The following is a 25278-nucleotide window of genomic DNA, read 5'->3' as shown; positions in this document are numbered from 1 at the left end:
CGCTGTGCTGGGTGCGCGTGTCGCTGTGCTGGGTGCGCGTGTCGCTGTGCTGGGTGCGCGTGTCGCTGTGCTGGGTGCGCGTGTCGCTGTGCTGGGTGTGTGTGTCGCTGTGCTGGGTGTGTGTGTCGCTGTGCTGGGTGTGTGTGTCGCTGTGCTGGGTGCGCGTGTCGCTGTGCTGGGTGCGCGTGTCGCTGTGCTGCGTGTGTGTCGCTGTGCTGGGTGCGCGTGTCTCTGTGCTGGGTGTGTGTCGCTGTGCTGGGTGCGCGTGTCGCTGTGCTGGGTGCGCGTGTCGCTGTGCTGGGTGTGTGTCGCTGTGCTGGGCGCGCGTGTCGCTGTGCTGGGCGCGCGTGTCGCTGTGCTGGGCGCGCGTGTCGCTGTGCTGGGCGCGCGTGTCGCTGTGCTGGGCGCGCGTGTCGCTGTGCTGGGCGCGCGTGTCGCTGTGCTGGGCGCGCGTGTCGCTGTGCTGGGCGCGCGTGTCGCTGTGCTGGGCGCGCGTGTCGCTGTGCTGGGCGCGCGTGTCGCTGTGCTGGGCGCGCGTGTCGCTGTGCTGGGCGTGTGTGTCGCTGTGCTGGGTGTGTGTCGCTGTGCTGGGTGCGTGCGCGTGTCGCTGTGCTGGGTGCGCGTGTCGCTGTGCTGGGTATGCGTGTCGCTGTGCTGGGCGCGCGTGTCGCTGTGCTGGGCGCGCGTGTCGCTGTGCTGGGCGCGCGTGTCGCTGTGCTGGGCGCGCGTGTCGCTGTGCTGGGCGCGCGTGTCGCTGTGCTGGGCGCACGTGTCGCTGTGCTGGGTGTGTGTCGCTGTGCTGGGTGCGCGTGTCGCTGTGCTGGGTGCGCGTGTCGCTGTGCTGGGCGCGCGTGTCGCTGTGCTGGGCGCGCGTGTCGCTGTGCTGGGTGTGTGTGTCGCTGTGCTGGGTGTGTGTCGCTGTGCTGGGTGCGTGCGCGTGTCGCTGTGCTGGGTGCGCGTGTCGCTGTGCTGGGTATGCGCGTCGCTGTGCTGGGTGCGCGTGTCGCTGTGCTGCGTGTGTGTCGCTGTGCTGCGTGTGTGTCGCTGTGCTGGGTGCGCGTGTCGCTGTGCTGGGTGTGTGTCGCTGTGCTGGGTGTGTGTCGCTGTGCTGGGTGCGCGTGTCGCTGTGCTGGGTGTGTGTCGCTGTACTGGGTGCGCGTGTCGCTGTGCTGGGTGCGCGTGTCGCTGTGCTGGGTGTGTGTCGCTGTGCTGGGCGCGCGTGTCGCTGTGCTGGGCGCGCGTGTCGCTGTGCTGGGCGCGCGTGTCGCTGTGCTGGGCGCGCGTGTCGCTGTGCTGGGCGCGCGTGTCGCTGTGCTGGGCGCGCGTGTCGCTGTGCTGGGCGCGCGTGTCGCTGTGCTGGGCGCGCGTGTCGCTGTGCTGGGCGCGCGTGTCGCTGTGCTGGGCGCGCGTGTCGCTGTGCTGGGCGCGCGTGTCGCTGTGCTGGGCGCGCGTGTCGCTGTGCTGGGCGCGCGTGTCGCTGTGCTGGGCGCGCGTGTCGCTGTGCTGGGCGCGCGTGTCGCTGTGCTGGGCGTGTGTGTCGCTGTGCTGGGTGTGTGTCGCGTGCGCGTGTCGCTGTGCTGGGTGCGCGTGTCGCTGTGCTGGGTATGCGTGTCGCTGTGCTGGGCGCGCGTGTCGCTGTGCTGGGCGCGCGTGTCGCTGTGCTGGGCGCGCGTGTCGCTGTGCTGGGCGCGCGTGTCGCTGTGCTGGGTGCACGTGTCGCTGTGCTGGGTGTGTGTCGCTGTGCTGGGTGCGCGTGTCGCTGTGCTGGGTGCGCGTGTCGCTGTGCTGGGCGCGCGTGTCGCTGTGCTGGGCGCGCGTGTCGCTGTGCTGGGTGTGTGTGTCGCTGTGCTGGGTGTGTGTCGCTGTGCTGGGTGCGTGCGCGTGTCGCTGTGCTGGGTGCGCGTGTCGCTGTGCTGGGTATGCGTGTCGCTGTGCTGGGCGCGCGTGTCGCTGTGCTGGGCGCGCGTGTCGCTGTGCTGGGCGCGCGTGTCGCTGTGCTGGGCGCGCGTGTCGCTGTGCTGGGTGTGTGTGTCGCTGTGCTGGGTGTGTGTCGCTGTGCTGGGTGCGTGCGCGTGTCGCTGTGCTGGGTGCGCGTGTCGCTGTGCTGGGTATGCGTGTCGCTGTGCTGGGCGCGCGTGTCGCTGTGCTGGGCGCGCGTGTCGCTGTGCTGGGCGCGCGTGTCGCTGTGCTGGGTGCACGTGTCGCTGTGCTGGGTGTGTGTCGCTGTGCTGGGCGCGCGTGTCGCTGTGCTGGGTGCACGTGTCGCTGTGCTGGGTGTGTGTCGCTGTGCTGGGTGCGCGTGTCGCTGTGCTGGGTGCGCGTGTCGCTGTGCTGGGCGCGCGTGTCGCTGTGCTGGGCGCGCGTGTCGCTGTGCTGGGTGTGTGTGTCGCTGTGCTGGGTGTGTGTCGCTGTGCTGGGTGCGTGCGCGTGTCGCTGTGCTGGGTGCGCGTGTCGCTGTGCTGGGTATGCGTGTCGCTGTGCTGGGCGCGCGTGTCGCTGTGCTGGGCGCGCGTGTCGCTGTGCTGGGCGCGCGTGTCGCTGTGCTGGGCGCGCGTGTCGCTGTGCTGGGTGTGTGTGTCGCTGTGCTGGGTGTGTGTCGCTGTGCTGGGTGCGTGCGCGTGTCGCTGTGCTGGGTGCGCGTGTCGCTGTGCTGGGTATGCGTGTCGCTGTGCTGGGCGCGCGTGTCGCTGTGCTGGGCGCGCGTGTCGCTGTGCTGGGCGCGCGTGTCGCTGTGCTGGGTGCACGTGTCGCTGTGCTGGGTGTGTGTCGCTGTGCTGGGTGCGCGTGTCGCTGTGCTGGGTGCGCGTGTCGCTGTGCTGGGTGTGTGTCGCTGTGCTGGGCGCGCGTGTCGCTGTGCTGGGTGCGCGCGTCGCTGTGCTGGGTATGCGTGTCGCTGTGCTGGGCGCGCGTGTCGCTGTGCTGGGTGCACGTGTCGCTGTGCTGGGTGTGTGTCGCTGTGCTGGGTGCGCGTGTCGCTGTGCTGGGTGCGCGTGTCGCTGTGCTGGGTGTGTGTCGCTGTGCTGGGCGCGCGTGTCGCTGTGCTGGGTGCGCGCGTCGCTGTGCTGGGTATGCGTATGCGTGTCGCTGTGCTGGGCGCGCGTGTCGCTGTGCTGGGTGCGCGCGTCGCTGTGCTGGGTATGCGTGTCGCTGTGCTGGGTGCGCGTGTCGCTGTGCTGGGTGCGTGCCGCTGTGCTGGGTGCGCGTGTCGCTGTGCTGGGTGCGTGTCGCTGTGCTGGGCGCGCGTGTCGCTGTGCTGGGCGCGCGTGTCGCTGTGCTGGGCGCGCGTGTCGCTGTGCTGGGTGCACGTGTCGCTGTGCTGGGTGCACGTGTCGCTGTGCTGGGTGCGCGTGTCGCTGTGCTGGGTGCGCGTGTCGCTGTGCTGGGCGCGCGTGTCGCTGTGCTGGGTGCGCGCGTCGCTGTGCTGGGTATGCGTGTCGCTGTGCTGGGCGCGCGTGTCGCTGTGCTGGGTGCGCGCGTCGCTGTGCTGGGTATGCGTGTCGCTGTGCTGGGTGCGCGTGTCGCTGTGCTGGGTGCGCGTGTCGCTGTGCTGGGTGTGTGTCGCTGTGCTGGGTGCGCGTGTCGCTGTGCTGGGTGCGCGTGTCGCTGTGCTGGGTGTGTGTCGCTGTGCTGGGTGCGCGTGTCGCTGTGCTGGGTGTGTGTCGCTGTGCTGGGTGCGCGTGTCGCTGTGCTGGGAGCGCGTGTCGCTGTGCTGGGCGCGCGTGTCGCTGTGCTGGGCGCGCGTGTCGCTGTGCTGGGCGCGCGTGTCGCTGTGCTGGGTGCGCGTGTCGCTGTGCTGGGTGCGCGTGTCGGTGTGCTGGGTGCGCGTGTCGCTGTGCTGGGTGCGTGTCGCTGTGCTGGGTGCGCGTGTCGCTGTGCTGGGTGCGCGTGTCGCTGTGCTGGGTGCGCGTGTCGCTGTGCTGGGTGCGCGTGTCGCTGTGCTGGGTGCGCGTGTCGCTGTGCTGGGTGCGCGTGTCGCTGTGCTGGGTGTGTGTCGCTGTGCTGGGTGTGTGTCGCTGTACTGGGTGCGTGTGTCGCTGTGCTGGGTGCGCGTGTCGCTGTGCTGGGTGCGTGTCGCTGTGCTGGGTGCGCGTGTCGCTGTGCTGGGTGTGTGTCGCTGTGCTGGGTGTGTGTCGCTGTGCTGGGTGCGTGTCGCTGTGCTGGGTGCGCGTGTCGCTGTGCTGGGTGCGTGTCGCTGTGCTGGGTGTGTGTCGCTGTGCTGGGTGCGCGCGTCGCTGTGCTGGGTGCGCGTGTCGCTGTGCTGGGTGCGTGTGTCGCTGTGCTGGGTGCGCGTGTCGCTGTGCTGGGTGCGCGTGTTGCTGTGCTGGGTGCGCGTGTCGCTGTGCTGGGTGCGCGTCGCAGTGCTGGGTGTGTGTCGCTGTGCTGGGTGCGCGTGTCGCTGTGCTGGGTGTGTGTCGCTGTGCTGGGTGCGCGTGTCGCTGTGCTGGGTGTGTGTCGCTGTGCTGGGTGCGCGTGTCGCTGTGCTGGGTGCGCGTGTCGCTGTGCTGGGTGCGCGTGTCGCTGTGCTGGGTGCGCGTGTCGCTGTGCTGGGTGCGCGTGTCGCTGTGCTGGGTGTGTGTGTCGCTGTGCTGGGTGTGTGTGTCGCTGTGCTGGGTGTGTGTGTCGCTGTGCTGGGTGCGCGTGTCGCTGTGCTGGGTGCGCGTGTCGCTGTGCTGCGTGTGTGTCGCTGTGCTGGGTGCGCGTGTCTCTGTGCTGGGTGTGTGTCGCTGTGCTGGGTGCGCGTGTCGCTGTGCTGGGTGCGCGTGTCGCTGTGCTGGGTGCGCGTGTCGCTGTGCTGCGTGTGTGTCGCTGTGCTGCGTGTGTGTCGCTGTGCTGGGTGCGCGTGTCGCTGTGCTGGGTGCGTGTGTCGCTGTGCTGGGTGCGCGTGTCGCTGTGCTGGGTGCGCGTGTCGCTGTGCTGGGTGCGCGTGTCGCTGTGCTGGGTGTGCGTGTCGCTGTGCTGGGTGCGCGTGTCGCTGTGCTGGGTGTGTGTCGCTGTGCTGGGTGTGTGTCGCTGTGCTGGGTGCGCGTGTCGCTGTGCTGGGTGCGCGTGTCGCTGTGCTGGGTGCGCGTGTCGCTGTGCTGGGTGCGCGTCGCTGTGCTGGGTGCGCGTGTCGCTGTGCTGCGTGTGTGTCGCTGTGCTGCGTGTGTGTCGCTGTGCTGGGTGCGCGTGTCGCTGTGCTGGGTGCGTGTGTCGCTGTGCTGGGTGCGCGTGTTGCTGTGCTGGGTGCGCGTGTCGCTGTGCTGGGTGCGCGTGTCGCTGTGCTGGGTGTGCGTGTCGCTGTGCTGGGTGTGTCGCTGTGCTGGGTGCGCGTGTCGCTGTGCTGGGTGTGCGTGTCGCTGTGCTGGGTGCGTGTGTCGCTGTGCTGGGTGTGTGTCGCGGTGCTGGGTGCGCGTGTCGCTGTGCTGGGTGCGCGTGTCGCTGTGCTGGGTGCGCGTGTCGCTGTGCTGGGTGTGTCGCTGTGCTGGGTGCGCGTGTCGCTGTGCTGGGTGCGTGTGTCGCTGTGCTGGGTGTGTGTCGCTGTGCTGGGTGCGCGTGTCTCTGTGCTGGGTGCGCGTGTCTCTGTGCTGGGTGCGCGTGTCGCTGTGCTGGGTGCGTGTCGCTGTGCTGGGTTTGTGTCGCTGTGCTGGGTGCGCGTGTCGCTGTGCTGGGTGCGTGTCGCTGTGCTGGGTGTGTGTCGCTGTGCTGGGTGCGCGTGTCGCTGTGCTGGGTGCGCGTGTCGCTGTGCTGGGTGCGTGTCGCTGTGCTGGGTGCGTGTCGCTGTGCTGGGTGCTTGTCGCTGTGCTGGGTGCGCGTGTCGCTGTGCTGGGTGCGCGTGTCGCTGTGCTGGGTGTGTGTCGCTGTGCTGGATGCGCGTGTCGCTGTGCTGGGTGTGTGTCGCTGTGCTGGGTGCGTGTCGCTGTGCTGGGTGCGCGTGTCTCTGTGCTGGGTGCGCGTGTCTCTGTGCTGGGTGCGCGTGTCGCTGTGCTGGGTGTGCGTGTCGCTGTGCTGGGTGCGCGTGTCGCTGTGCTGGGTGTGTGTCGCGGTGCTGGGTGCGCGTGTCGCTGTGCTGGGTGCGTGTCGCTGTGCTGGGTGCGCGTGTCGCGGTGCTGGGTGCGCGTGTCGCTGTGCTGGGTGCGCGAGTCGCTGTGCTGGGCGCGCGTGTCGCTGTGCTGGGTGCGCGTGTCGCTGTGCTGGGTGCGTGTCGCTGTGCTGGGTGTGTGTCGCTGTGCTGGGTGCGTGTCGCTGTGCTGGGTGCGCGTGTCGCTGTGCTGGGTGCGCGTGTCGCTGTGCTGGGTGCGCGTGTCGCTGTGCTGGGCGCGCGTATCGCTGTGCTGGGTGTGTGTGTCGCTGTGCTGGGTGTGTGTGTCGCTGTGCTGGGTGCGTGTCGCTGTGCTGGGTGCGTGTCGCTGTGCTGGGTGCGTGTCGCTGTGCTGGGTGTGTGTCGCTGTGCTGGATGCGCGTGTCGGTGTGCTGGGTGCGCGTGTCGCTGTGCTGGGCGCGCGTGTCGCTGTGCTGGGCGCGCGTGTCGCTGTGCTGGGTGCGTGTCGCTGTGCTGGGTGCGCGTGTCGGTGTGCTGGGTGCGCGTGTCGCTGTGCTGGGTGCGCGTGTCGCTGTGCTGGGCGCGCGTGTCGCTGTGCTGGGTGCGTGTCGCTGTGCTGGGTGCGCGTGTCGCTGTGCTGGGTGCGCGTGTCGCTGTGCTGGGTGTGTGTCGCTGTGCTGGGTGCGCGTGTCGCTGTGCTGGGTGCGCGTGTCGCTGTGCTGGGTGTGTGTCGCTGTGCTGGGTGTGTGTCGCTGTGCTGGGCGCGCGTGTCGCTGTGCTGGGTGTGTGTCGCTGTGCTGGGTGCGTGTCGCTGTGCTGGGTGCGCGTGTCGCTGTGCTGGGTGTGTGTCGCTGTGCTGGGTGCGCGTGTCGCTGTGCTGGGTGCGTGTCGCTGTGCTGGGTGCGCGTGTCGCTGTGCTGGGTGTGTGTCGCTGTGCTGGGTGCGTGTCGCTGTGCTGGGTGCGCGTGTCGCTGTGCTGGGTGCGCGTGTCGCTGTGCTGGGTGCGCGTGTCGCTGTGCTGGGTGCGCGTGTCGCTGTGCTGGGTGTGTGTCGCTGTGCTGGGCGCGCGTGTCGCTGTGCTGGGTGTGTCGCTGTGCTGGGTGCGTGTCACTGTGCTGGGTGTGCGTGTCGCTGTGCTGGGTGTGCGTGTCGCTGTGCTGGGTGCGTGTGTCGCTGTGCTGGGTGTGTGTCGCTGTGCTTGGTGCGCGTGTCGCTGTACTGGGTGTGTGTCGCTGTGCTGGGTATGCGTGTCGCTGTGCTGGGTGCGTGTCGCGGTGCTGGGTGCGCGTGTCGCTGTGCTGGGTGCGCGAGTCGCTGTGCTGGGTGTGTGTCGCTGTGCTGGGTATGCGTGTCGCTGTGCTGGGTGCGTGTCGCGGTGCTGGGTGTGCGTGTCGCTGTGCTGGGTGCGTGTCGCTGTGCTGGGTGCGCGTGTCGCTGTGCTGGGTGCGCGTGTCGCTGTGCTGGGTGCGCGTGTCGCTGTGCTGGGTGCGCGTGTCGCTGTGCTGGGTGTGTCGCTGTGCTGGGTGTGTGTCGCTGTGCTGGGTGTGTCGCTGTGCTGGGTGTGTGTCGCTGTGCTGGGTGTGTGTCGCTGTGCTGGGCGTGCGTGTCGCTGTGCTGGGTGCGCGTGTCGCTGTGCTGGGCGCGCGTGTCGCTGTGGTGGGTGCGCGTGTCGCTGTGCTGGGTGCGTGTCGCTGTGGTGGGTGCGCGTGTCGCTGTGCTGGGTGCGTGTCGCTGTGCTGGGTGTGTGTCGCTGTGCTGGGTGCGCGTGTCGCTGTGCTGGGTGCGCGTGTCGCTGTGCTGGGTGTGTGTCGCTGTGCTGGGTGCGCGTGTCGCTGTGCTGCGTGCGTGTCGCTGTGCTGGGTGCGTGTCGCTGTGCTGGGTGCGCGTGTCGCTGTGCTGGGTGCGCGTGTCGCTGTGCTGGGTGTGTCGCTGTGCTGGGTGTGTGTCGCTGTGCTGGGTGTGTCGCTGTGCTGGGTGTGTGTCGCTGTGCTGGGTGTGTGTCGCTGTGCTGGGTGTGCGTGTCGCTGTGCTGGGTGCGCGTGTCGCTGTGCTGGGCGCGCGTGTCGCTGTGCTGGGTGTGTGTGTCGCTGTGCTGGGTGCGCGTGTCGCTGTGCTGGGTGCGTGTCGCTGTGCTGGGCGCGCGTGTCGCTGTGCTGGGTGCGTGTCGCTGTGCTGGGCGCGCGTGTCGCTGTGCTGGGTGCGTGTCGCTGTGCTGGGCGCGCGTGTCGCTGTGCTGGGCGCGCGTGTCGCTGTGCTGGGCGCGCGTGTCGCTGTGCTGGGCGCGCGTGTCGCTGTGCTGGGCGCGCGTGTCGCTGTGCTGGGCGCGCGTGTCGCTGTGCTGGGCGCGCGTGTCGCTGTGCTGGGTGCGTGTCGCTGTGCTGGGTGCGTGTGTCGCTGTGCTGGGTGCGTGTGTCGCTGTGCTGGGTGCGTGTCGCTGTGCTGGGTGCGTGTCGCTGTGCTGGGTGCGTGTCGCTGTGCTGGGTGCGCGTGTCGCTGTGCTGGGTGCGCGTGTCGCTGTGCTGGGTGCGCGTGTCGCTTTGCTGGGTGCGCGTGTCGCTGTGCTGGGTGCGCGTGTCGCTGTGCTGGGTGCGCGTGTCGCTGTGCTGGGTGCGCGTGTCGCTGTGCTGGGTGTGTGTCGCTGTGCTGGGTGCGCGTGTCGCTGTGCTGGGTGTGTGTCGCTGTACTGGGTGCGCGTGTCGCTGTGCTGGGTGCGCGTGTCGCTGTGCTGGGTGTGTGTCGCTGTGCTGGGCGCGCGTGTCGCTGTGCTGGGCGCGCGTGTCGCTGTGCTGGGCGCGCGTGTCGCTGTGCTGGGCGCGCGTGTCGCTGTGCTGGGCGCGCGTGTCGCTGTGCTGGGCGCGCGTGTCGCTGTGCTGGGCGCGCGTGTCGCTGTGCTGGGCGCGCGTGTCGCTGTGCTGGGCGCGCGTGTCGCTGTGCTGGGCGCGCGTGTCGCTGTGCTGGGCGCGCGTGTCGCTGTGCTGGGCGCGCGTGTCGCTGTGCTGGGTGCGTGTGTCGCTGTGCTGGGTGTGTGTCGCTGTGCTGGGTGCGTGCGTGTGTCGCTGTGCTGGGTGCACATGACGCTGTGCTGGGTGCGCGTGTCGCTGTGCTGGGTGCGTGTCGCTGTGCTGGGTGCGCGTGTCGCTGTGCTGGGTGCGCGTGTCGCTGTGCTGGGTGCGCGTGTCGCTGTGCTGGGTGTGTGTCGCTGTGCTGGGTGCGCGTGTCGCTGTGCTGGGTGTGTGTCGCTGTGCTGGGTGCGCGTGTCGCTGTGCTGGGTGCGCGTGTCGCTGTGCTGGGCGTGTCGCTGTGCTGGGCGTGTCGCTGTGCTGGGTGCGCGTGTCGCTGTGCTGGGTGCGCGTGTCGCTGTGCTGGGTGCGCGTGTCGCTGTGCTGGGTGCGCGTGTCGCTGTGCTGGGTGCGTGTGTCGCTGTGCTGGGTGTGTGTCGCTGTGCTGGGTGTGTGTCGCTGTGCTGGGTGTGTGTGTCGCTGTGCTGGGTGTGTGTGTCGCTGTGCTGGGTGTGTGTCGCTGTGCTGGGTGTGTGTCGCTGTGCTGGGTGTGTGTCGCTGTGCTGGGTGTGTGTCGCTGTGCTGGGTGTGTGTCGCTGTGCTGGGTGTGTGTCGCTGTGCTGGGTGTGTGTCGCTGTGCTGGGTGTGTGTCGCTGTGCTGGGTGTGTCGCTGTGCTGGGTGTGTCGCTGTGCTGGGTGTGTCGCTGTGCTGGGTGTGTGTCGCTGTGCTGGGTGTGTGTCGCTGTGCTGGGTGTGTGTCGCTGTGCTGGGTGTGTGTGTCGCTGTGCTGGGTGTGTGTCGCTGTGCTGGGTGTGTCGCTGTGCTGGGTGCGCGTGTCGCTGTGCTGGGTGTGTGTCGCTGTACTGGGTGCGCGTGTCGCTGTGCTGGGTGCGCGTGTCGCTGTGCTGGGTGTGTGTCGCTGTGCTGGGCGCGCGTGTCGCTGTGCTGGGCGCGCGTGTCGCTGTGCTGGGTGTGTCGCTGTGCTGGGTGTGTCGCTGTGCTGGGTGTGTGTCGCTGTGCTGGGTGTGTGTCGCTGTGCTGGGTGTGTGTCGCTGTGCTGGGTGTGTGTGTCGCTGTGCTGGGTGTGTGTCGCTGTGCTGGGTGTGTCGCTGTGCTGGGTGTGTCGCTGTGCTGGGTGTGTCGCTGTGCTGGGTGTGTCGCTGTGCTGGGTGTGTCGCTGTGCTGGGTGTGTCGCTGTGCTGGGTGTGTCGCTGTGCTGGGTGTGTCGCTGTGCTGGGTGTGTCGCTGTGCTGGGTGTGTCGCTGTGCTGGGTGTGTCGCTGTGCTGGGTGCGCGTGTCGCTGTGCTGGGTGCGCGTGTCGCTGTGCTGGGTGTGTGTCGCTGTGCTGGGTGCGCGTGTCGCTGTGCTGGGTGCGCGTGTCGCTGTGCTGGGTGCGCGTGTCGCTGTGCTGGGGTGCGCGTGTCGCTGTGCTGGGTGCGCGTGTCGCTGTGCTGGGTGCGCGTGTCGCTGTGCTGGGTGCGCGTGTCGCTGTGCTGGGTGCGCGTGTCGCTGTGCTGGGTGCGTGTCGCTGTGCTGGGCGCGCGTGTCGCTGTGCTGGGCGCGCGTGTCGCTGTGCTGGGTGTGTGTCGCTGTGCTGGGTGTATGTCGCTGTGCTGGGTGTGTGTCGCTGTGCTGGGTGCGCGTGTCGCTGTGCTGGGTGTGTGTCGCTGTGCTGGGTGTGGTTCGCTGTGCTGGGTGCGCGTGTCGCTGTGCTGGGTGCGCGTCGCTGTGCTGGGTGCGCGTCGCTGTGCTGGGTGCGCGTGTTGCTGTGCTGGGTGCGCGTGTCGCTGTGCTGGGTGCGCGTGTCGCTGTGCTGGGTGCGCGTGTCGCTGTGCTGGGTGCGCGTGTCGCTGTGCTGGGTGCGCGTGTCGCTGTGCTGGGTGCGTGTGTCGCTGTGCTGGGTGTGTGTCGCTGTGCTGGGCGCGCGTGTCGCTGTGCTGGGTGTGTGTCGCTGTGCTGGGTGCGCGTGTCGCTGTGCTGGGTGTGTGTCGCTGTGCTGGGTGCGCGTGTCGCTGTGCTGGGCGCGCGTGTCGCTGTGCTGGGTGCGTGTCGCTGTGCTGGGTGCGTGTCGCTGGGTGCGCGTGTCGCTGTGCTGGGTGCGTGTCGCTGTGCTGGGTGCCGCTGTGCTGGGTGCCGCTGTGCTGGGTGCGTGTCGCTGTGCTGGGTGCGTGTCGCTGTGCTGGGTGCGCGTGTCGCTGTGCTGGGTGCCGCTGTGCTGGGTGCGCGTGTCGCTGTGCTGGGTGCGCGTGTCGCTGTGCTGGGTGCCGCTGTGCTGGGTGCGTGTGTCGCTGTGCTGGGTGCGCGTGTCGCTGTGCTGGGTGCGCGTGTCGCTGTGCTGGGTGCGCGTGTCGCTGTGCTGGGTGCCGCTGTGCTGGGTGCGTGTGTCGCTGTGCTGGGTGCGCGTGTCGCTGTGCTGGGTGCGTGTCGCTGTGCTGGGTGCGTGTCGCTGTGCTGGGCGCGTGTCGCTGTGCTGGGCGCGCGTGTCGCTGTGCTGGGCGCGCGTGTCGCTGTGCTGGGCGCGCGTGTCGCTGTGCTGGGTGTGTGTCGCTGTGCTGGGTGTGTGTCGCTGTGCTGGGTGTGTGTCGCTGTGCTGGGTGTGTGTCGCTGTGCTGGGTGTGTGTCGCTGTGCTGGGTGTGTGTCGCTGTGCTGGGTGTGTGTCGCTGTGCTGGGTGCGCGTCGCTGTGCTGGGTGTGTGTCGCTGTGCTGGGTGCGCGTGTCGCTGTGCTGGGCGCGCGTGTCGCTGTGCTGGGTGCGTGTGTCGCTGTGCTGGGTGCGCGTGTCGCTGTGCTGGGCGCGCGTGTCGCTGTGCTGGGTGCGTGTGTCGCTGTGCTGGGTGCGCGTGTCGCTGTGCTGGGCGCGCGTGTCGCTGTGCTGGGTGCGTGTCGCTGTGCTGGGTGCGTGTGTCGCTGTGCTGGGTGCGCGTGTCGCTGTGCTGGGTGTGTGTCGCTGTGCTGGGTGCGCGTGTCGCTGTGCTGGGTGCGTGTGTCGCTGTGCTGGGTGCGTGTGTCGCTGTGCTGGGTGCGTGTGTCGCTGTGCTGGGTGCGTGTGTCGCTGTGCTGGGTGCGTGTCGCTGTGCTGGGTGCGCGTGTCGCTGTGCTGGGTGTGCGTGTCGCTGTGCTGGGTGCGTGTCGCTGTGCTGGGTGCGCGTGCCGCTGTGCTGGGCGCGCGTGTCGCTGTGCTGGGTGTGTGTCGCTGTGCTGTGCTGGGTGCGTGCTTGTGTCGCTGTGCTGGGTGCGCGTGTCGCTGTGCTGGGTGCGCGTGTCGCTGTGCTGGGCGCGCGTGTCGCTGTGCTGGGTGCGTGTGTCGCTGTGCTGGGTGTGCGTGTCGCTGTGCTGGGTGCGTGTCGCTGTGCTGGGTGCGCGTGTCGCTGTGCTGGGCGCGCGTGTCGCTGTGCTGGGTGTGTGTCGCTGTGCTGGGTGTGTGCCGCTGTGCTGGGTGCGCGTGTCGCTGTGCTGGGTGTGTGTCGCTGTGCTGGGTGCGCGTGTCGCTATGCTGGGTGCGTGTGTCGCTGTGCTGGGTGCGTGTCGCTGTGCTGGGTGTGTGTCGCTGTGCTGGGTGCGTGTCGCTGTGCTGGGTGCGCGTGTCGCTGTGCTGGGTGCGTGTCGCTGTGCTGGGTGCGCGTGTCGCTGTGCTGGGTGCGCGTGTCGCTGTGCTGGGTGCGCGTGTCGCTGTGCTGGGTGCGTGTCGCTGTGCTGGGTGCGTGTCGCTGTGCTGGGTGCGTGTCGCTGTGCTGGGTGCGCGTGTCGCTGTGCTGGGTGTGTGTCGCTGTGCTGGGTGCGCGTGTCGCTGTGCTGGGTGCGCGTGTCGCTGTGCTGGGTGTGCGTCGCTGTGCTGGGTGTGCGTCGCTGTGCTGGGTGCGCGTGTCGCTGTGCTGGGTGCGTGTCGCTGTGCTGGGTGCGCGTGTCGCTGTGCTGGGTGCGCGTGTCGCTGTGCTGGGTGCGCGTGTCGCTGTGCTGGGTGCGTGTCGCTGTGCTGGGTGCGTGTCGCTGTGCTGGGTGCGCGTGTCGCTGTGCTGGGTGTGTGTCGCTGTGCTGGGTGCGCGTGTCGCTGTGCTGGGTGCGCGTGTCGCTGTGCTGGGTGTGCGTCGCTGTGCTGGGTGTGTGTCGCTGTGCTGGGTGCGCGTGTCGCTGTGCTGGGCGCGCGTGTCACTGTGCTGTGCGCGTGTCGCTGTGCTGGGTGCGCGTGTCGCTGTGCTGGGTGTGTGTCGCTGTGCTGGGTGTGTGTCGCTGTGCTGGGCGCGCGTGTCGCTGTGCTGGGTGTGTGTCGCTGTGCTGGGTGTGTGTCGCTGTGCTGGGTGCGCGTGTCGCTGTGCTGGGTGCGCGTGTCGCTGTGCTGTGCGCGTGTCGCTGTGCTGGGTGCGCGTGTCGCTGTGCTGGGTGTGTGTCGCTGTGCTGGGTGTGTGTCGCTGTGCTGGGTGTGTCGCTGTGCTGGGTGCGCGTGTCGCTGTGCTGGGTGCGCGTGTCGCTGTGCTGGGTGTGTGTCGCTGTGCTGGGTGTGTGTCGCTGTGCTGGGTGTGTGTCGCTGTGCGTATTAAGGTCAGGGGTCCGTGCGGGTTATATAGAAGGGTCAGTGGGGTATATAGAAGGGTCAGTGGGGTTATCTATAGGTCAGGGGGTCAGTGGGGTATATAAGGGTCAGTGGGGGTATCTATAGGTCAGTGGGGTATATAAGTGTCAGTGGGGGTATGTGTAGGTCAGGGAGTCAGTAGGGGTATATAAGGGTCAGTGGGGGTATATAAGGGTCACTGTCCTCTTCTCTGGGTCCTTTCCTCAGCCCGGCTGTTTTCAGTCTGGATGATACAGTCCTAGAGGTGCATTTTGTCCTTGCCACCCTGTCAGAGACAGAGCGTCCGTCACAGTCTCAGGACCTTCGGTAAGTGCCTCCCCCCCCCCCCCACCAACGGCGTGCGCTCTCTCCCCTCCCCCCCCACTGCGTGCGCTCTCCCCCCCCCCACTGCGTGCGCTCTCCCCCCCCCCCCCCCACTGTGTGCGCTCTTTCCCCCCCCACTGGGTGCGCTCCCCCCCACCGCGTGCTCTCTTCCCCCCCCCCCCGCCGCGTGCTCTCTCCCCCCCCCCGCCGCGTGCTCTCTCCCCCCCCCCCGCCGCGTGCTCTCTCCTCCCCCGCCGCGTGCTCTCTCTCCCCCCGCCGCGTGCGCTCTCACCCCACCGCCGCGTGCTCTCTCCCCCCACCGCCGCGTGCTCTCTCCCCCCCACCGCGTGCTCTCTCCCCCCCACCGCGTGCTCTCTCCTCCCCACCGCGTGCTCTCTCCTCCTCCTCTCACTCCCGTTTCCTCCTCCTTTCACTCCCGTTTCCTCCTCCTCCTCTCACGCCCGTTTCCTCCTCCTCTCACTCCCGTTTCCTCCTCCTCTCACTCCCGTTTCCTCCTCCTCCTCTCACTCCCGTTTCCTCCTCCTCCTCTCACTCCCGTTTCCTCCTCATCCTCTCACTCCCGTTTCCTCCTCCTCTCACTCCCGTTTCCTCCTCCTCTCACTCCCGTTTCCTCCTCCTCTCACTCCCGTTTCCTCCTCCTCCCACTCCCGTTTCCTCCTCCTCCTTCCACTCCCGTTTCCTCCTCCTCCCCTCACTCCCTTTTCCTCCTCCTCCCACTCCTGTTTCCTCCTCCTCCTCTCACTCCCGTTTCCTCCTCCTCTCACTCCCGTTTCCTCCTCCTCTCACTCCCGTTTCCTCCTCCTCCTCCTCCTCCCACTCCCGTTTCCTCCTCCTCCCACTCCCGTTTCCTCCTCCTCCTCCCACTCCCGTTTCCTCCTCTCACTCCCGTTTCCTCCTCCTCTCACTCCCGTTTCCTCCTCCTCCTCCCACTCCCGTTTCCTCCTCCCACTCCCGTTTCCTCCTCCTCTCACTCCCGTTTCCTCCTCCTCCCACTCCCGTTTCCTCCTCCTCCCACTCCCGTTTCCTCCTCCTCCTCCTCCTCCTCCCACTCCTGTTTTCTCCTCCCACTCCCATTTCCTCCTCCTCTCACTCCCGTTTCCTCCTCCTTCTCCCACTCCCTCCTCCTCTCACTCCCGTTTCCTCCTCCTTCTCCCACTCCCGTTTCCTCCTCCTCTCACTCCCGTTTCCTCCTCCTCCCACTCCCGTTTCCTTCTCCTCCCCTCACTCCCGTTTCCTCCTCCTCCCACTCCCGTTTCCTCCTCCTCCTCTCACTCCCGTTTCCTCCTCCTCTCACTCCCGTTTCCTCCTCCTCCTCCTCCCACTCTTGTTTCCTCCTCCTCTCACTCCCGTTTCCTCCTCCTCTCACTCCCGTTTCCTCCTCCTCCTCCCACTCCCGTTTCCTCCTTCTCCTCCCACTCCCGTTTCCTCCTCCTCTCACTCCCGTTTCCTCCTCCTTCTCCCACTCCCGTTTCCTCCTCCTCACTCCCGTTTCCTCCTCCTCCCACTCCCGTTTCCTCCTCCTCCCACTCCCGTTTCCTCCTCCTCCTCCTCCTCCCACTCCCGTTTCCTCCTCCCACTCCCGTTTCCTCCTCCTCCCGTTTCCTCCCCCTCCCGTTTCCTCCCCCTCCCCGTTTCCTCCCCCTCCCCGTTTCCTCCTCCTCCCGTTTCCTCCTCCTACCCTTGGCAGAGATCTCTGCAGTCATATATTGGGAAGCCCTCGGCCAGTTGACACCTACCCCTCTGTACCGTGTGCGGCACTGCCCGCTCTCTCCAGCTCGGACACAGAAGTGAGGTCAGATGTGGAGGACATGCGCCAAATATAGGGAAGCCCAAGCAGGAGAATCACTCCAGATTGGCGTGCAGTAGTTACCGCAGGGTGGCGCCAGTGTCGGTCCTTTCGGGAGGTTTAAGACTCCCTCTGATATACAGCTGTATGGTTTTTATCTTACATACTGGTCTGTTCCTCTAGTTCAAACCCCGAAGGGGTTAAATAACTCGACTCTTCTGAGAAAAGAGCGGGACCTGAAGAAGCTTTCTCACAGACCAATCATTTCCTTTGTACTGGATTTGAGCTCGCGCTACCGGGAGCGTGGAAGGGAAAACGCTATATGGATTACCCAAAGCAAGCTGCAGTCTCGCCTAAACATTCACCAGTTTGTGTCCTGGTTCAAAGGGTTTGTGCCAGATACATTGCAATCATCTCAACAAGGGGTACCCCGTGAACGGAGAACACAGAACAGGAAGAAGGGGCCCGGCCCTCAGGGACAGCCGGGACTACTGTCCTGGGCCCTCAGGGCTGCCAACAGGGGGGGACAGCCGGGACTACTGACCCGGCCCTCAGGGCTGCCAACAGGGGCGAACAGCCGGGACTACTGACCCGGCCCTCAGGGCTGCCAACAGGGGGGGACAGCCGGGACTAATGTCTCGGACCCGGCCAGTCAAGGGGCCCGGCCCTCTTGCCCCCAGTGTGGGCACTGTTTGCAGCCCCCCGAGTGCTCCTCTATTCTTAGCTGACACACCCAGCACTAGGGCCCTTATATAAGGATAGGTAGAAAATGCAAAAACCGCAGCGCACAACCAAGGGAGCCAGGGTCAGAACTGTAATAAAATATATATTTATTAGAACATCGCCAAAAAGGATTGAAGGCACAAGTGGCAACATTAGGAAAGCGTTCTGCAAACTCCATTTATTAAACGGTTTCTAAAAGCTGTAACAAGGATCCCTCCATTGTCCTGAATATTGTTGTCAACAAAGGATTTGAAATGAGTTGTGAATACGCTTTGTAAGGAGCCAGGTGACCGTCCGGCTTCGTAGGGTGACCGTCCGGCTTCGTAGGGTGACCGTCCGGCTTCGTGTCTGACAAGATCTCGGCTTTAAAGACAACTTACTGGTTGCAATTGCATCGGCACAAAGAGTGGGAGAGATTTCTGCACCGTTCCCCACCTAAACTTCCAGGGGTACCGTTCCCCTCCTAAACTTCCAGGGGTACCGTTCCCCACCTAAACTTCCAGGGGTACCGTTCCCCTCCTAAACTTCCAGGGGTACCGTTCCCCTCCTAAACTTCCAGGGGTACCGTTCCCCACCTAAACTTCCAGGGGTACCGTTCCCCTCCTAAACTTCCAGGGGTACCGTTTCCCACCTAAACTTCCAGGGGTACCGTTCCCCTCCTAAACTTCCAGGGGTACTGCTCCCCACCTAAACTTCCAGGGGTACCGTTCCCCACCTAAACTTCAAGGGGTACCGTTCTCCACCTAAACTTCCAGGGGTACCGTTCCCCACCTAAACTTCCAGGGGTACCGTTCCCCACCTAAACTTCCAGGGGTACCGTTCCTCACCTAAACTTCCAGGGGTACCGTTCCCCACCTAAACTTCCAGGGGTACCGTTCCCCACCTAAACTTCCAGGGGTACCGTTCCCCACCTAAACTTCCAGGGGTACCGTTCCCCACCTAAACTTCCAGGGGTACCGTTCCCCACCTAAACTTCCAGGGGTACCGTTCCCCACCGAAACTTCCAGGGGGATAATGTTGTTTTACGTTCACGATAAACGGTGGTTCTCCATTTCATGAATCGGGAAATGCTGTTTCCTCTTTGTGCTTTAGACCCAAAAATCAGGAGGAAGAGGAGTTGCACAAATTGGCTACAGTGAGATGCCTGCAAGTATACCAGGACGGACAGTCCTTCCGAAAGCCTGAAAGGTTATTCGTCCTACGGATGGGGAATAAAGTATTCACAGCTACCAACATGGGACTGCAGCCGCGCGGAGGCGCGCCGAGGGAAAGCGTTTCCCTGGCCTTGGTCCGCGCGCCGTCCGGGGGGGGGAGGGCTGTGATGTCACGGAGCTTGTTTGCCCTCATTGGGCGAACCGTTCACGTGACCGGCCCTGCGCTCCCGTGAGCGCGAAAATCTATCTTTTGAAAACGACCTACGCTTACGCACGCTTGCGGAAGCGTGCGCGACCCAATACTAAAGCCGCTCTCATTAGGCTATTGCCTTATATCTGCTTACATTGGCCTTTGTCTATGTGTTGGCCTGTCCTGTTTTTATTTCATCCTGTGTGCTGTTTTGGACACTTGTGAGAGACTCTGTAAGACTGTTCAAACTTCCCTATTGAATCCACCACTGCTGTGAAGACAGCAGCAAGCTGCGTTTTAACCTCTCTGCAGAGGATACACCTGCCAAGGTACAGGAGCAGCTTCATATCGGCCAGGAAGCAGGAGCGATTTCACCGAGCCCCAGTACCAGCTGCTGAACCTGGCTGCATGAAGGGAAATCCCCTTGGGAGTGAAAAGACTGACGTCCTGCCCCAGAATCAGCTGAGCTGCATCAGCAGAGGGAAGCAAGCACCTGAATCTACAGCTAACAGCTGCCGAGTGGTAAACAGTGTGATACACACTACATGCCTTTTACCAACCTTTTTTATGTACGCAGATATATTACCCCCTTTTTAATTCTATAATATATTGTTGAATTTGCTTCACTATTTGGCGTTGTGCGCTGTTTTCTTTTGTTTCCCTTCTCTTAGTGTGTGTGGGGTGCTGAGCCACCCCTGCGTTTACAGCTGCAGACGCCCTTATCCCCAACACGGTTATGTGGCACTTATTATTTAATGTTTAACTATCTCACTGTGGGAGTTGTGGTTTAATTTTTTATACATTTTTTATCACTAAATTGATGGTATAGTCACTGCACTGTATATATTTATACATTTAAACTTTATAGGTAGTTAGGTAGTAGCGCACAGTTTTGTTTTTTGTGTTTACAGCCTCTCCAGAAGAGACCTGCAAGGCACGCTCTACAAGGGCAGCAGCCACCTCAGGAAAGGCAGGCGCCTCTCCAGAAGAGACCTGCAAGGCCGCTCTACAAGGGCAGCAGCCACCTCAGGAAAGGCAGGCGCCTCTCCAGAAGAGACCTGCAAGGCCGCTCTACAAGGGCAGCAGCCACCTCAGGAAAGGCAGGCGCCTCTCCAGAAGAGACCTGCAAGGCCGCTCTACAAGGGCAGCAGCCACCTCAGGAAAGGCAGGCGCATCTCCAGAAGAGACCTGAAAGGCACGCTCTACAAGGGCAGCAGCCACCTCAGGAAAGGTAGGCGCCTCTCCAGAAGAGACCTGCAAGGCCCGCTCTACAAGGGCAGCAGCCACCTCAGGAAAGGTAGGCGCCTCTCCAGAAGAGACCTGCAAGGCCCGCTCTACAAGGGCAGCAGCCACCTCAGGAAAGGCAGGCGCCTCTCCAGAAGAGACCTGCAAGGCACGCTCTACAAGGGCAGCAGCCACCTCAGGAAAGGCAGGCGCCTCTCCAGAAGAGCCCGCTCTACAAGGATCGCAGCCACCTCAAGAAAGGCAGGCGCATCTCCAGAAGAGACCTGCAAGGCCGCTCTACAGGGGCAGCAGCCACCTCAGGAAAGGTAGGCGCCTCTCCAGAAGAGACCTGCAAGGCCGCTCTACAAGGGCAGCAGCCACCTCAGGAAAGGCAGGCGCATCTCCAGAAGAGACCTGCAAGGCACGCTCTACAAGGGCAGCAGCCACCTCAGGAAAGGCAGGCGCCTCTCCAGAAGAGCCCTGCAAGGCACGCTCTACAAGGGCAGCAGCCACCTCAGGAAAGGCAGGCGCCTCTCCAGAAGAGACCTGCAAGGCCGCTCTACAAGGGCAGCAGCCACCTCAGGAAAGGCAGGCGCATCTCCAGAAGAGACGTGAAAGGCACGCTCTACAAGGGCAGCAGCCACCTCAGGAAAGGCAGGCGCCTCTCCAGAAGAGCACTGCAAGGCACGCTCTACAAGGGCAGCAGCCACCTCAGGAAAGGCAGGCGCCTCTCCAGAAGAGACCTGCAAGGCCCGCTCTACAAGGGCAGAAGCCACCTCAAGAAAGGCAGAGACATCTCCAGAAGAGACCTGCAAGGCCCGCTCTACAAGGGCAGCAGCCACCTTAGGAAAGGCAGGCGCATCTCCAGAAGAGACCTGCAAGGCCGCTCTACAAGGGCAGCAGCCACCTCAGGAAAGGCAGGCGCCTCTCCAGAAGAGACCTGCAAGGCCCGCTCTACAAGGGCAGCAGCCACCTCAGGAAAGGCAGGCGCCTCTCCAGAAGAGACCTGCAAGGCATGCTCTACAAGGGCAGCAGCCACCTCAGGAAAGGCAGGCGCCTCTCCAGAAGAGACCTGCAAGGCCCGCTCTACAAGGGCAGCAGCCACCTCAGGAAAGGCAGGCGCATCTCCAGAAGAGACCTGCAAGGCCGCTCTACAAGGGCAGCAGCCACCTCAGGAAAGGCAGGCGCCTCTCCAGAAGAGACCTGCAAGGCCCGCTCTACAAGGGCAGCAGCCACCTCAGAAAAGGCAGGCGCATCTCCAGAAGAGACCTGCAAGGCCCGCTCTACAAGGGCAGCAGCCACCTCAGGAAAGGCAGGCGCCTCTTCAGAAGAGACCTGCAAGGCCCGCTCTACAAGGGCAGCAACCACCTCAGGAAAGGCAGGCGCCTCTCCAGAAGAGACCTGCAAGGCCCGCTCTAAAAGGGCAGCAGCCACCTCAGGAAAGGCAGGCGCATCTCCAGAAGAGACCTGCAAGGCCGCTCTACAAGGGCAGCAGCCACCTCAGGAAAGGCAGGCGCATCTCCAGAAGAGCCCTGCAAGGCACACTCTACAAGGGCAGCAGCCACCTCAGGAACGGTAGGCGCATCTCCAGAAGAGACCTGCAAGGCACGCTCTACAAGGGCAGCAGGCGCCTCAGGAAAGGCAGGCGCCACTCCAGAAGAGACCTGCAAGGCCCGCTCTACAAGGGCAGCAGACACCTCAGGAAAGGCAGGCGCCTCTCCAGAAGAGACCTGCAAGGCCCGCTCTACAAGGGCAGCAGCCACCTCAGGAAAGGCAGGCGCCTCTCCAGAAGAGACCTGCAAGGCACGCTCTACAAGGGCAGCAGCCACCTCAGGAAAGGCAGGCGCCTCTCCTGAAGAGCCCTGCAAGGCACGCTCTACAAGGGCAGCAGCCACCTCAAGAAAGGCAGGCGCCTCTCCAGAAGAGCCCTGCAAGGCACGCTCTACAAGAGCAGCAGCCACCTTCAGGAAAGGCAAGCTCCTCTCCAGAAGAGACCTGCAAGGCCCGCTCTACAAGGGCAGCAGCCACCTCAGGAAAGGCAGGCGCCTCTCCAGAAGAGCCCTGCAAGGCACGCTCTACAAGGGCAGCAGCCACCTCAAGAAAGGCAGGCGCCTCTCCAGAAGAGCCCTGCAAGGCACGCTCTACAAGAGCAGCAGCCACCTTCAGGAAAGGCAAGCTCCTCTCCAGAAGAGACCTGCAAGGCCCGCTCTACAAGGGCAGCAGCCACCTCAGGAAAGGCAGGCGCCTCTCCAGAAGAGCCCTGCAAGGCCCGCTCTACAAGGGCAGCAGCCACCTCAGGAAAGGCAGGCGCCTCTCCAGAAGAGCCCTGCAAGGCCCGCTCTACAAGGGCAGCAGCCACCTCAGGAAAGGCAGGTGCCTCTCCAGAAGAGACCTGCAAGGCCGCTCTACAAGGGCAGCAGCCACCTCAAGAAAGGCAGGCGCCTCTCCAGAAGAGACCTGCAAGGCACGTTCTACAAGGGCAGCAGCCACCTCAGGAAAGGCAGGCGCCTCTCCAGAAGAGCCCTGCAAGGCCCGCTCTACAAGGGCAGCAGCCACCTCAGGAAAGGCAGGTGCCTCTCCAGAAGAGACCTGCAAGGCACGTTCTACAAGGGCAGCAGCCACCTCAGGAAAGGCAGGCGCCTCTCCAGAAGAGACCTGCAAGGCACGCTCTACAAGGGCAGCAGCCACCTCAGGAAAGGCAGGCGCCTCTCCAGAAGAGCCCTGCAAGGCACGCTCTACAAGGGCAGCAGCCACCTCAAGAAAGGCAGGCGCCTCTCCAGAAGAGCCCTGCAAGGCACGCTCTACAAGAGCAGCAGCCACCTTCAGGAAAGGCAAGCTCCTCTCCAGAAGAGACCTGCAAGGCCCGCTCTACAAGGGCAGCAGCCACCTCAGGAAAGGCAGGCGCCTCTCCAGAAGAGCCCTGCAAGGCACGCTCTACAAGGGCAGCAGCCACCTCAAGAAAGGCAGGCGCCTCTCCAGAAGAGCCCTGCAAGGCACGCTCTACAAGAGCAGCAGCCACCTTCAGGAAAGGCAAGCTCCTCTCCAGAAGAGACCTGCAAGGCCCGCTCTACAAGGGCAGCAGCCACCTCAGGAAAGGCAGGCGCCTCTCCAGAAGAGCCCTGCAAGGCCCGCTCTACAAGGGCAGCAGCCACCTCAGGAAAGGCAGGTGCCTCTCCAGAAGAGACCTGCAAGGCCGCTCTACAAGGGCAGCAGCCACCTCAAGAAAGGCAGGCGCCTCTCCAGAAGAGACCTGCAAGGCACGTTCTACAAGGGCAGCAGCCACCTCAGGAAAGGCAGGCGCCTCTCCAGAAGAGACCTGCAAGGCCCGCTCTACAAGGGCAGCAGCCACCTCAGGAAAGGCAGGTGCCTCTCCAGAAGAGACCTGCAAGGCCGCTCTACAAGGGCAGCAGCCACCTCAAGAAAGGCAGGCGCCTCTCCAGAAGAGACCTGCAAGGCACGTTCTACAAGGGCAGCAGCCACCTCAGGAAAGGCAGGCGCCTCTCCAGAAGAGCCCTGCAAGGCCCGCTCTACAAGGGCAGCAGCCACCTCAGGAAAGGCAGGTGCCTCTCCAGAAGAGACCTGCAAGGCACGTTCTACAAGGGCAGCAGCCACCTCAGGAAAGGCAGGCGCCTCTCCAGAAGAGACCTGCAAGGCACGTTCTACAAGGGCAGCAGCCACCTCAGGAAAGGCAGGCGCCTCTCCAGAAGAGCCCTGCAAGGCACGTTCTACAAGGGCAGCAGCCACCTCAGGAAAGGCAGAGACATCTCCAGAAGAGACCTGCAAGGCCGCTCTACAAGGGCAGCAGCCACCTCAGGAAAGGCAGGCGCCTCTCCAGAAGAGACCTGCAAGGCCCGCTCTACAAGGGCAGCAGCCACCTCAGGAAAGGCAGGCGCCTCTCCAGAAGAGACCTGCAAGGCCGCTCTACAAGGGCAGCAGCCACCTCAGGAAAGGCAGGTGCCTCTCCAGAAGAGACATGCAATGCCGCCACCTGGACGGACGGACATACCTTTTTAAGCACTACACGTTGGACGTTTGTTCATCAGAGGAGACAATGTTTGGGTTAAAGGTTCTTCGAGCAGTTAGATCACAGACCCTCCTCTCTGCCGTGGTAGGTCCCACGGAAGTTTATTGCCATTTGAATGACAAGAACATTTTATCTTGGTGGAAATACCATGTTTTGTATTGCAATCCCAGCAGTACACATTTATACAATACACGGAGAAGGAGAAGAGGGCTTCTGTGTCAACCCAGCCAAAGGTCAAAGTTCTCCTGCTCTCCCACGTACTCGCACTAGAGGAAATTATATTTCCGTTAATATAAAATTGTGTTTTTTTCTGGTCTCTCTGCTCCTTCCCCCCCCCCCCACCTTTCCTCTTCTCTCCCACCCTCTCTTCCCCTTTCCCTCCCCTTTCCTTGTCACTCTCTGTTTTACCGCCTCTCCTCCCCCTTTCCTCTTCTCCCTCTCCTTTACCGCCTCTCCTTGCCCCCCCCCTTTCCTTGTCACTCTCCTTTACCGCCATTCCTTTTCCTCCCTCCTTTTCCGCCTCTCTTTCCCCCCCTTCCTCTTCTCTCTCTCCTTTTCCGCCTCTCTTTCCCCCCCTTTCCTTGTCACTCTCCTTTTCCGCCTCTCTTTCCCCCCCCTTCCTCTTCTCTCTCTCCTTTACCGCCTCTCCTTTTTCTACCCCCCTTTCCTCTTCTCTCTCTCCTTTCCGCCTCTCCTTCTCTCCCCCCTTTCCTTGTCACTCTCTCCTTTACCGTCTCTCCTTTTCCTCTTCTCTCCCTCCTTTTCCACCTCTCCTTCCTCCCCCGTTTCCTCTTCTCCCTCCTTTTCCGCCTCTCCTTCTCTCCCCCCCCACCTTTCCTCGTCACTCTCCTTTACCGCCTCTCCTTTTCCTCCCTCTTCCACCCTCTCAGGCCTCCTCTCCCCACTGATGATGACTTCCTGGGGGATGACATTGATTACATGATCGCCATGGAGACCACGCTGGGGGGGCCTTCCTCCCCGCCCCCTCCCCCCAGCCCCACCTTCTGTACCCGCCCCCTCCGGACTCCAGCCCATGAAGAGCAAACCCATCCCACCGACAGCGACGAGGAGCTCGAGAGGGAGGTGCCCGGGACACCCCCCAACAAGAAGGTTAGATGGAACGTTCTACTCAGAGAAGGGGGGGGGGGCTGCTCTCCTGGGAGATTATCTGTGGGGGGGGACTTCAGGGGCAGCAGGAAAAGTGGGATTGTTCCATGTGACTGGTTTATAGGGGGGGGGGGGGAGTGACAACTCTGTTCCACTAAAGGAGGAGGGGGAGGCAATGTTCCACTCGTGCAGAGAGGGGTCGTGTGGGCACTATTCACCCCTTCACTGCCAGGGGGAGCGCCAGTCAGAACCTGCGGGACGCACAGCACGCTGCTCCAGGGGAAGGGATCAGTCAGGAGTGAGGCCCGAGGCTCCGGCGGCCATATTCAGTTCAGAGCAGTGTGTAGGAAAGTGTTATATATTGTAACCACCTGAGTGCAGTCAGGAGGGTAAGGTGTGCCAATTAACCTCTCTCCCCTCTCCCTCCCTCCTTTCTCCCTATCCATTCTCTTCCCTCCCTCCCTATCCATTCTCTCCCTTCCTATCCATTCTCTCTTTTCTCCTCCTTATCCATTCTCCCCCCCTTCCCTCCCTCCCTATCCATTCTTTCCCTTCTCCTCATCCATTCTCTCACTTCTCCTCCTTATCAATTCTCTCCCCCTTCCCTCCCTCCCTATCCATTCTTTCCCTTCTCCTTATCCATTCTCTCACTTCTCCTCCTTATCCATTCTCTCCCCCTTCCCTCCCTCCCCATCCCTTCTCTCTCTCCCCCCATCCCTTCTCTCTCCCCCATCCCTTCTCTCTCTCCCCCCCATCCCTTCTCTCTCTCCCCCCCCCATCCCTTCTCTCTCTCTCCCCCATCCCTTCTCTCTCCCCCCCATCCCTTCTCTCTCTCTCCCCCCATCCCTTCTCTCTCTCCCCCCCATCCCTTCTCTCTCTCGTGTCTGTCTCTCTCTCTCTGTGTCTCTCTCTCTCTGTGTGTCTCTCTCGTCTCTCTCTCTCGTCTCTCTCTCGTCTCTCTCTCGTCTCTCTCTCGTCTCTCTCTCGTCTATCTCTCTCGTCTCTCTCTCTCGTCTCTCTCGTCTCTCTCGTCTCTCTGTCTCTCTGTCTCTCTCGTCTCTCTCTCGTGTCTCTCTCTCGTGTCTCTCTCTCGTGTCTCTCTCTCTCTCTCTCTCGTGTCTCTCTCTCTCGTCTCTCTCTCTCTCTCTCGTGTCTCTCTCT

The 25278-nt window shown here is 64.0% G+C and overlaps 1 protein-coding gene across 1 annotated transcript in view; it reads left to right on the top strand.

Moving 5' to 3' along the window:
* RAD9A (RAD9 checkpoint clamp component A) overlaps window positions 1–25278 on the top strand; it is a gene marked incomplete at its 5' end in the record, with an annotated part of 56289 nt that overhangs the window by 26617 nt on the left and 4394 nt on the right. The window contains 2 exons of the mRNA XM_075583786.1: window positions 13793–13891; window positions 23901–24120. Coding sequence (XP_075439901.1) covers window positions 13793–13891; window positions 23901–24120 — 319 coding nt within the window. The remainder of the gene's footprint in view (window positions 1–13792; window positions 13892–23900; window positions 24121–25278) is intronic.

This window comes from Ascaphus truei, unplaced genomic scaffold (assembly GCF_040206685.1).
Source record: "Ascaphus truei isolate aAscTru1 unplaced genomic scaffold, aAscTru1.hap1 HAP1_SCAFFOLD_375, whole genome shotgun sequence".
Taxonomy (NCBI): domain Eukaryota; kingdom Metazoa; phylum Chordata; class Amphibia; order Anura; family Ascaphidae; genus Ascaphus; species Ascaphus truei.
This window is presented reverse-complemented; position numbering and strand designations above follow the sequence as displayed.